The 15,203-nt window shown below is 35.4% G+C and overlaps 1 protein-coding gene across 2 annotated transcripts in view; it reads left to right on the top strand.

Annotated features, from left to right (window-relative positions):
- Positions 1-15,203, top strand: part of WASHC4 (WASH complex subunit 4) — a 54,451-nt gene that overhangs the window by 26,617 nt on the left and 12,631 nt on the right. For both annotated transcript variants that reach the window (XM_045826513.1, XM_045826514.1), the window contains 11 exons: positions 355-462; positions 963-1,109; positions 1,240-1,319; positions 2,612-2,717; positions 3,243-3,359; positions 4,559-4,727; positions 5,717-5,871; positions 8,372-8,446; positions 8,946-9,050; positions 11,029-11,163; positions 12,903-13,011. In XM_045826513.1, coding sequence (XP_045682469.1) covers positions 355-462; positions 963-1,109; positions 1,240-1,319; positions 2,612-2,717; positions 3,243-3,359; positions 4,559-4,727; positions 5,717-5,871; positions 8,372-8,446; positions 8,946-9,050; positions 11,029-11,163; positions 12,903-13,011 — 1,306 coding nt within the window. The remainder of the gene's footprint in view (positions 1-354; positions 463-962; positions 1,110-1,239; positions 1,320-2,611; positions 2,718-3,242; positions 3,360-4,558; positions 4,728-5,716; positions 5,872-8,371; positions 8,447-8,945; positions 9,051-11,028; positions 11,164-12,902; positions 13,012-15,203) is intronic.

The raw sequence follows: 15,203 nt of genomic DNA, 5'->3' as shown, positions 1-15,203 counted from the left end.
TCTTTTTAACATTTAACTGTTTCTTTTGTTAAAAATTTGTTCATGTCTTTTGTTCAGTTTTTTGCTGGATTATTTGCCTTTAAAAACTCTTTCATTCATTTGGGGTCTTTCATATTCTAACTACTAATTCCTTGTGTGTGGCAGATATTTTTTCATACATTGGTTTGCCTTTTTTTAATATTGGCTTTTTAATTTTATTACATTTGAATTTACCATTCTTGCCCTGTATGGTAGTACTTCTTGGAATCTCATTTACAAGTTCTTTACCTAGCTCAAGGTAATAAAAATATTCTGTAATTTTTGCCCAAAAGCTTTATGTTAATTTTTACAAAATTTCTTCTGACTCTTTTTTAGGCAATAGAGCATATGTTCTACAGGAGAAGCATGGTTGTGGCCGATTCAGTTTCACATATAACACAGTACCTTCAGCATCAGGCTCTGAATTCTATTTCTGTGGCCAAGGTATGAAACTTACCATGTATTCAGCATAATGATCTTTTTAGTTTGTTATTTTCCTTTATATGTGTTTTCTAGTTCAGCCAGTTTACTCCATTCCCTCAAACATAATATTCTTGGTCATTTATCTCCATGGTATTTTATGATTTTTACTTAGAATGCTCTTTCTCTGAACTTAAAACACATAATACATTAACGTATTAAAGGTGACATTATATGCAGTTTTAAAATATAAGCATCTTTTTTAAAGGAATGATTTCCTTACTAAATTAATAATGGAGATTTTAAAGTATGCCTGACACAGGTGTACTGTCCCCAGCCGTGCTAAATGGTAATGTTACAGGAATAAATCAACGGCAGTATCAGAAGAAGCTCCTCAGGGAAAGTATTGTTGATGCTCTCTCAAAGGGAATCATGCGGAAGATTATTGAGAAGATTTTCTTCTGAGTCTTTTGTTATTGCCTCAGAAATAAAGCTAATGTGTACTGTTTTCTCTTATCTTTAAGAAAAGAGTAATTTCTGACAAAAAATATAGCGAACAGCGTCTTGATGTGCTTACTGCTCTAGTTCTGGCTGAAAACACTCTAAACGGACCAAGCACAAAGCAGAGACGCCTGATTGTTTCTTTGGCGCTCAGTGTCGGCACACAGTTGGTAAGTGTGTTGCTGCGGGTTATGTAATAAAAGTGAGATCTGAGATTCCCTGGTTCCCTTCTCTCTGACCCAAGAAATCTGTTCTTACTTTGACTGCAACTTCTCTGCCCTTTTTTTCCTTCCATGATAGAAAACATTTAAAGATGAAGAACTCTTTCCACTTCAAGTAGTCATGAAAAAGCTGGATCTTATCAGTGAACTTAGAGAAAGGTAAGTAGGGGTGTGTAATGATACTCCAAAGGCAGGGCTAATGGAAACATTGATTTTCTTTTTAGCATAACAAGAGAAGAAATGTAATCCCAATACACCACTAGTTCCTCTCTGTGATTCCTCTAGCATGACCAGAATGAGACCGTGACTAGGGATCATATGTCTTTAACTTTGCTTCCAGCTTCTGGAAGAACTCATATGGGCCAATATGATGTAGCCCTGAGACCATCTGGCAGACCCTAATGTGCTTTGTGATTTTTGTGATGGGTATCTCTAGCTGATGTTTAAAATTGTTGCTTTTTCATAAGGCTTCATCTATTTGTGAGAGACTTAGACATCCATTGTTGGTAGCCAAGGCACTAAGATGAAGTCATTTTGGAAGGCTTACCTTTTGTAGCTCCTTGTGGTTTTATTTTTTTTAATTTTTAAAAACATTTTATTTATTTTTAGAGAGCAGGGGAGGGAGGCAGAGAGGGAGAAAGACATCAATGTGTGGCTGCCTGTCATGTGCCCCACACTGGGGACCTAGCCTGCAACCTATGCATGTGCTCTGACTGGGAATTGAACCCATGACCCTCTGATTTGCAGGCCAGTGCTCAATCCACTGAACCACACCAACCAGGGCTATTTATTTTTTAATTAAAGAGTAAGCAGCAAGTTTCTTAACGGGAAATTGAATCTTCTGAATTTTAATTCCTAGCCAAATTAAGGTTATAGCAGAATTTCCATTTAATGCTTATATTTACAATAATGTTTTTGTTCTGAGAAGCTGCGATATTTTGTAGTTGCATTTAACATTGCACCTTTGGAAGAAATAGTAAATGGTCTTCTTTATGAGATATTTAATGATCATTTTATTGCACTGTAAGGTATGAAATAGTTACTTGACAAAGATCATACACAGATTAAGTGTACCTTTTTTATTTGTTACAATATTTTAAAAGACTTTGCTTTTCAATTTTAAGACAGGTAAAAGTGAGCATGTGATGCAAGTATTGTAAGTGTAGACGTATCAGATGACATTGAAATAAATTTCTTCTAAATTCCTCTGTTTAAAAGTTAGTTTTTCATGTGTGCTTTAAAACTACAGCATATGTGCAGAATTCTGAAAATACCAGGTATTAGAATATTTTGTTACCTTTGTTCAATTTGAAATACTTATTTTGTGGCTTTTCCATACTAATTTTGGGTTAAGCGATGTCAGGAATGCAAAAATTGAGTAAGATGATTTTTGGGGGCAGAGGGAGGGAGACTTCAATTTCGATACCACTAATTACTCCTTCACATTGTAGAGTTCAAGCACAGTGTAACTGTTGTTTTTTATACTGGCATCGAGCTGTCTTCCCAATTTATTTAGATGATGTATATGAAAATGCCGTTGATGCAGCCAGATTACACGTAAGTAAAGAATAAACCCATCACTTTTTTAATAACCGTGCAAACTAATTTTAAAATAGATTATTTGATTTAACTGCTAATTCTGGTTTACACAATGCTATACATACTCAATAGCATTTATACAGTATAAACTATATACTTAATAAGTGGTAATATATTTAACTCCCTCTTATTTCTTATCACTCTCATTTTCCTTGATTTTAATTTATGTCACAATTGTCTGACATTAATTTGTCAGTAAGTTATATATTATTTGGATCTTTCTATTTCCATATGAAAATAAGTGTAGTTGAATGCTCAAGATAGGAAAGAATAAGTAAATTGGATTTTATTTGTATTAAAATATATACATTAGAAAACCCAACTATTATTTAGAAAAGGAAGACAGTTATATGTAAAAAAAAAAAAAAAATGGCCTTCAGATTGATGTTTTGTCTTTCAAGACAGATAATTAAACTCTGTGATATTATTTACATTAGAGATCTGGTTTTTATAAATTCATGTATGTTCTAATTTTCTTCTTAGTATATGTTCAGTGCTTTACGTGACTGTGTACCTGCTATGATGCATGCAAGACATTTAGAGTCCTATGAAATACTTCTGGATTGCTATGATAAGGAGATCATGGAAATTTTAAATGAGGTAATACCACATTTGAGATAGAAAAACTTAAAACCTGTATTTGGAATGCAGTATTTGGGAAAACTGTATTTTTTTTTAAGATTTATTTTTAGAGAGAGGGGAAGGAAGGGGGAAAGGGAGAAAAACTTCACATTGGTGTTGCCTCTTGTGCACCCCCTACTGGGCTTTTACACATATTTAAAATTTTTTATAAATCACTGTCTAGAAGAAAGAGATGATTTTTAGTTATAGTGTCACTGTTGTGTTAAGTTGGTCTTTAATTTGTAATTTTTTATGTAAAAATCCAGATTAGGAATTTGGAATTTTTTTTACTTTAGTAAACAGTATATTTATATTTCAGTTTTTGTTTCTTAGAAGAATGCAAATACAAAGGAATATTGAATGCTACTAATGATAATACAGTTAAGAAAACTACCGTTATTTTACTAAATTCATTTGGAGAACTAAGAGGAGGCAACTATATTTTTGAAAGATTTACTTGCATAACAGCAATAATTCAGATGCTATAACATCCCCCCTGTTTGAATAAAGTATTATAAACATTAGTATCTTTAAAAATAAATGTCCGTCTCATGATATTTTTATTTAGAGGGAGGAATTAAAAATGAATCAACTTCAATATAAACCTTATTTGGGTTTGATAAAATTATGGAAATTTTTATAGAGCTTTTATATTAAATATTCTTATTTAGAAGATTAAATACATGTCTTACCAGTGTTTATAACTCCATGGTAGACCAGAAAAGATGAAGAACTTCATTACCTTTAGCTCAATGAATTTTGTGACTTTAGTGATTTTTACAAGGAAGCTTTTAAAAAATTTCCTCTCTTGCATGTTGCTGGTTCCCCTAAATTTTGTGCTTTTTAGTATATATTTGTATTCCTTGTATTGAAGCCATCAGGCATTATCTATTGATGTTCTCTCAAGGGTGTTCAAATATTAATGAAAAAAGCTATGAGTTATATCTAACTGCTTCCTGGTTAGAAATATCATTGGTTTAAAATGGGGAGCAAAGTAATAATCAGTTTCCCAATAAAAATAATATTTTACCCAAGTATTCAGACCCTTCAACCAACTTGACAAATTTTTCATCATTGCATGGATTATAAAACCAATGGTTAGAGCACAGACACCTAGTGGAGCAGTACAATTGAAGTATCATTTGGAAAGACTGAGGTATTAATTCTTTTGTGAATAGCATCTGCTGGACAAGTTGTGCAAAGAAATAGAGAAGGACCTGCGACTTTCTGTGCATACTCACTTAAAGCTGGATGACCGAAACCCTTTCAAAGTTGGCATGAAAGACCTGGCCCTGTTTTTCTCTCTGAATCCAATTCGGTTTTTCAATCGTTTCATTGACATTCGAGGTGAGTGTTCTGCTTTTCTTCTGAAAGTCATGTATCTTTTTGCCCTAACTATAAAAGAACACACAACAAAAATGAAATGTTGAGCTTATCTTTTTTATATTTAGTCCATTTATTCTTTTTTTTTAATTGACCTAAATTATTTATTAGGGAAGAATTTTACAAACATTACTTATATTAGCAGTAACAGTGGAGCTGGAGAACAATGTGCCTTCTCCAAGCTCTGCGGTGAGAGCCACAAGCAGTGTGGTGGGACTGTGACCCTTCCCGAGGCCACAGCTCCTGCTGCCCGCAGATGTCAGCCCTCGCATCTCCCTGAGCTTGTGGACTGGCTTGCTGACTCACTGGGCGTCAGGGTTCCTTCTGACAGCCTTATGGAATGGATCAGTGAGGATAACCTCAAGGGTTTGTACGTGGAATTTTGACCACAGTGGCCCCACAGTGGCCTCTAGCTTGCTCTTCAACAACAGGCTGAATGCTTTGGGCAGACCTGAGCTGGTTAATGCCATGATGGACAGGTTTGCGGTAGGTCACACCCTTAGGAACAGAGTGTTTGCAGCCTCCATAGCACACATGAATCCGATATATGATGTAACCTTGCTTGGCCTTTTATCCCAGCCTGCGTGCTTTGTCGGCCAGCTGGGGCGGGGGCCCTGTGGAGTGTGGAGAGCTTGTGGTGCTGCCAGCAGCGCACCCTGAGAAAGAAGCATGTCAAATCGAACTGCTTTTAATTCTATAGCTCCAGAGTGTACTTGTAGGTGCCCATCTTGGCTTACCTGATGGCTGCTGCTGGATGGAAAGGAAGAGCCTTTTTCCCACAATCCCTTTTTCAGTCCATTTATTCTTTAACTACTTTTTCTTTGTTTACTTATATTTTCCTAGCACCTTATGTAGACAAAAATTTAATATTCAAAATTCCTGCCTTTTTAGTTTTATTTCTCTTTTCTACCTTTTCCTAAACAGAAAATTATTTATTTATTTATTTATTTTAGCTTATGTAACTCACTACCTAGACAAGACTTTCTACAATCTTACAACAGTAGCTCTTCACGACTGGGCCACATACAGTGAAATGAGAAATTTAGCTACCCAGCGTTATGGATTGGTCATGACAGAGGCCCATCTTCCTAGTCAGACCTTGGAACAGGTATGGCATAAAGTGCTTCCAGCTTAGTCTGGTTGTAGCATGATAACAGTGTTTCTTTAAGAAATCTTTTTAAAACTTCATTATTACATGTTTATTTTTTAAGAAAATATTTGTTGTATAAAATCTCATACTTGACAAGAATAAATTATGTGGTGCGAATTTGCTTTTTTTTTTTAAAAAGATTTTTTTTAGTGTATTGATTTTAGAGCGAGAGGAAGGGAACCAGAGCAAGAGAGGGAGAGAGACAGAAAGAGAAACTGATTTGTTCTACTTATTTATGCGTTCATTGGTTCGTTCTTATATGTGCCTTGATTAGGGATGAACCCTTCAACCTTGGCATGTTGGGATGACGCTGTAACCAGCTGAGCTACTTGGCTAGGGCCCTAATCTGCTTTATGAAAGAAATTATCACAGGCTTCCTGTTTATACTTCATCTTTTGTTGAACATTTGAATTTGTTCCAGACCATTGCAATAAAAGTGAATACTGAAGTACAGCAATTCGCACAGATTTTTTGGTTTCCCAGTACATATAAAAGTGGTGCCCTGGCCAGGTAGCTGAGTTGGTCAGAGTGTCCTCCTGATATGCCAGCGTTGTAGATTTGATCCCCAGTCAGGACACATAATAAGAATCAACCAATGAATGCATCATTAAGTAGAGTAGCAAACTGATGCCTCTCTCTCCACCTCCTCTAAAATCAATAAATTTTAAAAGTTATGTGTACAGTGTATAGTAATTACTGAGTATACAATAACATGTTGAATAAGCAATGTATATACCTTAATTAAAAAATATTGCTAATATATTGGTAACTCTTACCTGAGCTTGTTGGAAAAATGGTGCTGGTAGACTTGCTTGATGCAGGGTTGCTGCAAACTTTAGTCTGTAAAGTACAGTGTGTACAAAGTGCAGTGAAGTGAAGTGCAATAAGACAAGGTGTGCCTGTGCACAGAGGTTTTGATACAGCTTTTCAGAAACATTGGGGTAGCCAGGTGATTTCTGCAGAATTATAACATGTTTAGTGAAGATCACACAGTTAAGGATTTTTAAACCTGGGTATAATATATAAACTTGAATATCTCAGGGGAAATGCTTAAATTTATATATTTATAAATGTACTTGTTTTGACTGAGAAGTGTAGAGAAACATTTAGCTTTGCTAATTCAGTGAGCTCTTTGACCCTTTGGTACTATCTCATGAGTGCAAAAGTTTGTTTTTAGTTAATTTGCATGTAACTCTTTTCAAGATAATCCAGATGATATTTAGAAACAAAACAAAACATTCAGTTCCAGAATTTAAGGATCACAATTTTTCCTTCATCCCACTATATATAGGAACTATTTCAGGGATCACTATGTATCTCCTTTCAATTATTTGTTTATATGTTTAATATTTACTGAAAACCTGGTGGGCACTGAATTATGTTTAGGGTTACAAAAATAAATGGAAACAGTCTCAGCTCGTATACTTACAGACTAGTGAGAGAAAGAATGAGTAAACCAAGTTTTAATTTGGAATATGAGAAAAGCTGTAATGAAAAATGTTATCAAATGGGCAATAGAACAGTTTATCTGATACCACTAGGTATTAGAGTAATAGCTGAAGACTGACAGATTCTTCATCATTCTTTTTTTTAACTATTTTATTTATTTATTTTTAGAGAGAGGGAAGGGAGGGAGAAAGAGTAAGAGATACATTAATTAGTCGCCTCTCTCATGTCCCCAACTAAAGACCTAGCCCACAACCTGGCATGTGCCTTGACTGGGAATCGAACTGGCGAACTTGGCAACTTTTTGGTTTACAGGCCAGCACTCAGTCTACTGAACCACACCAGCCAGGGCAGATTCTGCATCATTCTTAATGGAGGATTCATTAAACATGGTCTAGTATAATTAAAAGAAGCATAAGGATTTGGAATTAGACTTTCAAAAATCCCTGGCTTCTGCCTCTTCCTAGCTATTTGACCTGGCTTCTTACCCCTGGCTTCTGTCTCTTCCTAGTTACTGGAGAACTCCCTTAGCTTCATTTTCTTCAGGTGCAGAATTTAGAATAACATCTTACTTTCTGAGAATTACTTATAATGAACCTTGTACAGTGCCTGAAAAATAGTATGTGTTTTATAAATATTACCATATACCCTATCTTTCAGAATTTGGCCATTAGTTGGCCATCATTTGGCTATATTTTTATAAAGTAAACATAAAAAACATAGAGAAGATCCCCAGGAAGACAAGAGCTATTCTCAAGAATGGTGGGGCACTGATTGTGAGTCATAGAGCTTTGAATATTTAAACTTACCTGTTCCGGTGTTTACAAAAGGGATAAGATAACTCACAGCCAGTGATTGTACATGTTAGAAGGTTCTTTTAACATGTGGTCAGGATTCTTGTATAGCTGTTTTTTAAAATAAAAAATACTGGGAAACAATGTAAACAGTAAGTCACTATACTGATATAAGTCTAACTATCTTGAATGATGGAGCTGTGTGGATTGTTTTGCAGGGTCTGGATGTTTTGGAAATTATGAGAAATATTCATATATTTGTGTCTCGATACCTCTATAATCTGAACAATCAGGTGAGTGGGTTTTAGAAATTTTATTTTTATAATGTGGGTGGCTATATAGTAGGAAGGCTGAGGGGTAAAGAATTGATTCTTTTTTAAAACGAGTTTACTTATTTTTAGAGAGAGGGGGAGGGAGGGTGAAAAAGAGGGAGAGAAACCTCAATGTGTGGTTGCCTCTCGTCCACCGCATGCTGGGAATCTGGCCCCCAACCCAGGAATGTGCCCTCATTGGGAATTGAACCCCTGACCCTTTGGTTCGAAGGCTGGTGATCAGTACACTCAGCCACACCAACCAGGGCAAACATTGATCTCAATAGTTAAAACTGGTAAAATAAAGAAAAAAAATAATTGTTTAAAGATCATCTTGTTTATTTTTTTTTCATTGTATTATCTTCTTAAATGACTTTCTGATTATCATTAATGAAATAGATTCTAAAATTTTCTTTGGATAACTGACCAGTGATTATGTTGGATTTTGTTGTTATTTAAGCATAAATTTGTTTCATTGCAGATTTTTATTGAACGAACCAGCAATAACAAACATTTGAATACTATTAATATTCGGCATATTGCTAATTCAATTCGAACACACGGCACAGGAATCATGAATACAACAGTAAGAATCTTTTTTAGGGGCTTGAGTGGGTGATGGACCCCCATTTAATTTGGTATTTTGTCAAGTAGTTTTCTCATAGAATATTCTGGTCAATATGTGCCAGTATCTTTATATTCTATTGGAATTTCCATTTTTCTGGTTGGCATAATTAAAATGTGCTGTGTGATACAAAAGGCACTTTCGGATATCTTACTGTTTTGGGGCCATCGTTAGAAAAACAGCATAGATATTTGAGAGCATCAGCATAAATACATATATATATATCTGTATGGATTGTTTGATATTCTCTGAAAGTTGCTTTTGAAAATGGATCATTAATAACAGTTTACTTAGCATCACTCATGCTCTTTTTTGGGGGGGCTTAATAATTATTCAATATCCATGTAAACAGCAATGTACTAAAAATATTTTGAATCTTAGATTTTGGCATCAATCACTTGAGGAAATCACTTTAACTTGTATGCTATTTTTCCTTTTGTGGAAGAAGAGAGCTCTTTGAATTTCCCTGGTTTTCAGGGCATACTTCATTTCCCCTTGAGGGAAAAAAGAATGTGAATGCTTACGTGGCAGAATGTTATGAAGCACATTTGAGAGTAAGGGAATAGGGGAGAAGTTATGTAACTGCACAGTTACATAGGAACCGTTGTCGTGTATTGTGGGGGAGCCATTGAAGTATTTGAGTTGATAGGTAATGCAGTTAGAGCTCTGTGTGAGTGGTTACCAATACGGAAATGAGACATGAAGAGTTTCAAATTTAAAATAGGTCATCCATGTGAAGGTCATATCTGAAAGTTGAAGGATAAGTAAACTCTTGTCTTATCTAGCAGATATTCATGTAACAGATATGATTATGCACCTGTTTTATATGTAAGGCTGTGTGCTGGGGTTTGGGGTGAGAAAAACAGAACTTTCCTACTTTCACACTCATAGTCTGGCAGGAGATGCAGTTGTTAATCAGTAACTGCATTAATGAAAGTTACCTTGTAATGTCTGGTGATGATCGAGTTAGCATAGAAGAGTAAGATCAGAGGCTGACACAGTTACCATCGCTAAGGGAGTGATGGATAAAGACGAGACTGCTTCTGCTAAGACTGCATCTACTGATGTGACCAAGAAAAAGGCAGTGTTTTAGCCACAAGAGAAGGTCTGAGAAAGCACCCGTTTTTCTATATTCGGGTAAACGAAGACGGTTAAAAATGGCATACATTTGCGGAAACGGTAGTATTTGAGAATGGTGGGAATGGCATTTAGTACAGGGCTCCCATCTGTAGGTCAGAATTAATCATAATATTTTGACTTTCAGCTTAAATCATACTTTTCAGAGTTTTTTAACTCAGCATCGGGGCCTTTTGTTATTCCTTCTCAAAGCACCCACACATCTCAGTTTAGAAGTTATTGCAGTTGAGATTGACTGACTTCTTTAACATCCTTGCTTAAAATGTCACTCCTGTTAGACTCGAAACTTCATGATGAGAAGGACCGTGTCTAGCATGAGAACAGGCACAGTGCCTTGCATGTTCCAGGTACTCAGAATGTTTATTGATGAATAATTGAATACTTGCTAATCTTCCTTAAGGAGAATTAAAAGAGCACCACATTTCTTTCTTTAGTATCATTCTGGACATAGATACTAGTAATAAGTAATCTTATAGATGGAGAAATATAGAAACTTCTGACTGGTTTATAACTTAAAATCTAAAGTGTTGAATCTGGTTTTGTGATTCTCACTACAGTTCTTCTACTATGAAAGTATTTTCTGTTTTTCTTTCCCTTTTATAGTAAAAATATTTAAGGGGGGTTTATAGAAAGCTCTGTAGAGTTGGCAATAAAAAATTTCACTGATCTAAATATTTCAGGTCCAATGTGAATTAGACTTTATAAATATTAGATTTTATAAAGTCTCATATAAATTAGACTTTATAATATAATTGTTATTCAGTAAATTGACTTTAATTTTTATATTTTCCCAATTTTATAGGTTAATTTCACCTACCAGTTTTTGAAAAAGAAGTTCTATATATTTAGCCAGTTTATGTATGATGAACATATCAAATCCAGATTGATCAAAGATATTCGGTTTTTCAGGGAAATCAAGGACCAAAATGATCACAAGGTACTTTACATAATATTTTTAAGGCAGTTCAGTTCAACTCTTGTGTACAGCAAATGTTTAACAAAAGTGGAGTGACACTATACCTGTTGTAGTCTGGCAGTGTGTTTGCTACGTGTCAGTACATATACATCCACCTTATTCTTTCTAAGAGTTGGTAGTAAACATATATACTGAAACTTATGTAACTTTCTCCTCCTGATGAATATTAGGGGTTTTTTTTCTGATTTTTTCAGTGTTACAAGTAATGCTACAGTAATATCCTTACACATTTATCTCTGTGTATTTAGAGAGTATTTTTGAAAGACAGGTTCCTTGAAGAGAGATTTCTAGGGCAAAGAATATAAGTATTTAAAATTCCGATATGTATTTCCAAGCGCTCTAAAGTACTGTACCAGCCCTGGCCGGTGTGGTTCAGTGGATTGAGCACTGACCTGCGAACCAAAGGGTCGCTGGTTTGATTCCCAGTCAGGGCACACACCTGGGTTGTGGGCCAGGTCCCCCGTAGGGGATGCTCAAGAGGCGACCACACATTGATGTTTCTTCCCTCTTTTTCTCCCTGCCTTCCCCTATCTAAAAATAATAAATAAAATAAATCTTAAAAAAAATATTGTACCATTTAACACCCCAACCTATAATTTATAGAAATGCTGTTTTGTCTTCATCCTCCAGGCTGAGCTTTCTCGGAGTGAGGTGAAGAATTGTATGGTAATTGGTAACAGTATAGAGGCATATAGCCCTTGGATAGAGAACCATTAGCCTTAAATGGGTGATATATTTGATTTGCTACATCCAGAACTTTTCATTACTCTTAAGCATCACTTAGTTTCAACTCTCTTTTATACTAGTTGGTAGTTCTCTTCAGTGTCAGAGCAGAAAAATACTGCTCTTCAGTAAAATAATAAAATTACAGATTCTAGTTATCAGTAGAGAATTGTATTAACTATCTATTTTATTGGAACAGAAATTACTAATATTCAGAGAAGTAAATAACCATGCTATTGCTTTGGATTTTTAAAAAGATTTTATTTATTTTTAGAGAGAGGGGAAGGGAAAGAGAAAGAGAAAGAGAGGGAGAGAAACACCAGTGTGTGGTTGCCTCTCGTGCACCCCCTGCTGGGGACCTGGCCCACAACCCAAGCATGAACTGGCGACCCTTTGGATCGAAGCACACGCTCAGTCCACTGAGCTGCACCAGCCAGGGCAGCCGTGCGATAGTTGTATAAGAATTGTTTCCATTTGTTATTTATAAAAATGGGTCATATCCTAAATCTTTTAATGACCTAAGACTTGAAAAGTTTTATTGGTGATGGTTACTAGAAATTTTAGTTTAACCAATGTGTGTTATTTGGGAAGAAGTATATTTATATAAGTTCCTAATACCTATTCAGCCCACAGAAATGTGGTCACACATCTCTGAACAAATGTTTCTGGGAGGAATTGGTTTCTTTTATCTATCGGATAGAGTGGTTGGGTGTTGGGAGACTGATAATGGTGGTGGGAAACTTAAGTTTGGGGGCATTAATGATGATTCTCAAAAAATTAATTTTATACTGACCTTAAACTGTGGTAGTTTCTGTGCTATGCATTTTTTATTGTTAGATCTGAGTGATTTTTTTTCCTTAAGCACAATGGAAATGAAAAATTAGAAAGGAAAGTGGTATTAGCATGGTTGATTTGGTAGGCATTTTATATGTTAGGGGTCTCTGTTAATAAAGGTAGTCTTTAAATTATCTCTCCAGTATCCTTTTGAAAGAGCAGAAAAATTTAATCGAGGCATCAGAAAACTTGGAATAACCCCAGAAGGACAAAGCTACCTTGATCAGTTTAGGCAACTCATCAGCCAGATTGGTAAGTTATTATCAGAGTGTTGGGAAATAAAGTACAGATCTCAAGAATCTATCTCATATATTAAATATCTCATACAAATAACTTAGTATGTGAGTGTCTGAGTTCAGCTTTGTTTTACTAGATAACTTCCTTTTTTTACCAAAAGTTTTTTAAGTATGATTACACTATTGGTGCAGAAATAATTGATAGACTGTGGACTAATATGTTAAATAAAATCTTTCAATTAAAAACATGTTTAGCTCTAGCCAGTGTGGCTCAGTTGGTTGGACTGTCATCCCATAGACTAAAAGGTTATGGGTTCCATTCCTGGTCAGGGTACGTACCTCAGTTGTGGTTTTGGGCTCTGGTTGGGGCGTGTATGAAAGGCAGCCAACAGATGTTTCTCGCTCGCATCAGTGTTTCTTTCCCTCTTTCTCTCTCCCTCCCTTCTCTACCTAAAATGTAAGCACATCCTTGGGTGAGGATAAAAAATAAATATATATATTATAATAACTAATTCATCTCAAAGACTGTACTCATAATAATAGTCAACTGATAACTGTTTCTTGTGTACCTACTCTGTTTAAGGCACTGTTTAGACTTTCAAAAGAGGTTACAGCCTAAATACAAAGAGAATATGTGAAAAGTTAACGAATGTAAGGTACATATAAATTTAAACGTGAAATATTAAGTGTTGTAATTCTTCCATGCCACATCATTTCACATTTACTTACAATTTCCTGAGCTGTCTTTCTGCCTTACACGTAGGACTTGTCTTCTGAAGTGTGTTACATTATATTTGGAAACAAGAACTGCGTTTAAAAGTAACCATGGATTGACAAAATTTTATACTTATTTGAGTTTTTCACATATATCATGTAAACTTATGGGACAGTAGTTGTTAACCCTTTTTGAGAGTCTGATGAAAATTCTGGATTGATTCCCCCAGAACAATGCCATATGCACATACAGTTTGCATGTAATATACTGGAGCTCAGGTATTTGAAGTTAGTCTGTGGGTCTCAGATTAAGAGCTTTTTTTTTTTTAGAGCACTGTTGTGGAAAACTTCATTTATTCACATACCAATACCAGAGTCTTTTTCCCATGTGATTATTGCCTGTACTATTATTTATTTCGTGTTTTTATATTTTTAAAAATATATAAATTTTTATTCTATGAAATAATTGCTAAGTCATGAGGTTAGTATGCTGGTCATTTCCCCCCAGTAAACAAAAAAATAATGTCAATGTCACCTCAGTTGCCACCAGGGTGCATTCCATGGTTGGGGAATATTAATTATACTTTTCATTTTGTTCCAGCATTTCATTCTTTATTTTCTTAAAAAAATACAAATTCCTTACCTCTGCTTAAAACACTATAATGTGTTTTGATTCTTTTTTAGTATCTTGAGAAAAGGAGTAAGGAATCTCAAAGCTGGGAGCAAAATGGGAAGTTCTTTTACCTAATAACCCGGCTGCTGAAATAACAGCCATCACTAACATTTACTGAGCATTTCCTTTGTGGCAGTTTGTTCTGAGTGCTTGTGTGTTCTAACGAATATAAAGCTCAGTGCTGCGAAGTATTCTATTAATGTACTCCATAGATATTTACTCAGGACAAGAAATGTTTTTATGTGTTGGTGATATATATAACAGTAAACAGTCTCTGCCCCCTTAACGTAACAGAGGAGGAGTCTGACATACAAGGTTTATAACGTGACCAAGGTCTTATGTCTGAAAAGTGGCTGAGTCCTGATTTGAACCCAAGTAGTACGGCTTCTGAGATTTGCTCTTAACTGCTGTTCAGTACTTGCCTCTCATTAGCACATTTGGATCAGCTAGATATTGGTCTGACAATTTGGAGGAAAACAAAAAAACTAGATATTTGGTTTTTCTAAGATCCATATTGAAACAGTTTAGAGTCATCTCATATTAGAATAGGCCTTAAAGTAGGTTCAGTGATACGTATTCTGAAGGTTGTTAGAAACGTCAGATGAGTTAGTGAATGTAAAGCACATATATCCCTTACAGCGACTGTGGAATTTTAACTGCTACTTGCCTTTTTCTCTGTTCTTTCCCCTGAGTAACTTAAATTCTGCTGTGCTTTATATGTTGAATTCCTACTGTGTGCCGGGGCACGTTGGCTCTCGGGTCGGGGCAGTGAACACAAAAGCCGAGTCGTGGGTCTGCGTTCTGGGTGGGGGGGCACACAG

The sequence above is a fragment of the Phyllostomus hastatus genome, unplaced genomic scaffold (assembly GCF_019186645.2).
Source record: "Phyllostomus hastatus isolate PE091 unplaced genomic scaffold, TTU_PhHast_1.1 phas_scaffold_755, whole genome shotgun sequence".
Lineage (NCBI taxonomy): Eukaryota > Metazoa > Chordata > Mammalia > Chiroptera > Phyllostomidae > Phyllostomus > Phyllostomus hastatus.
Note: the sequence above shows the minus strand (reverse complement) of the source record. Positions and strands in the feature narration are given on the sequence as shown.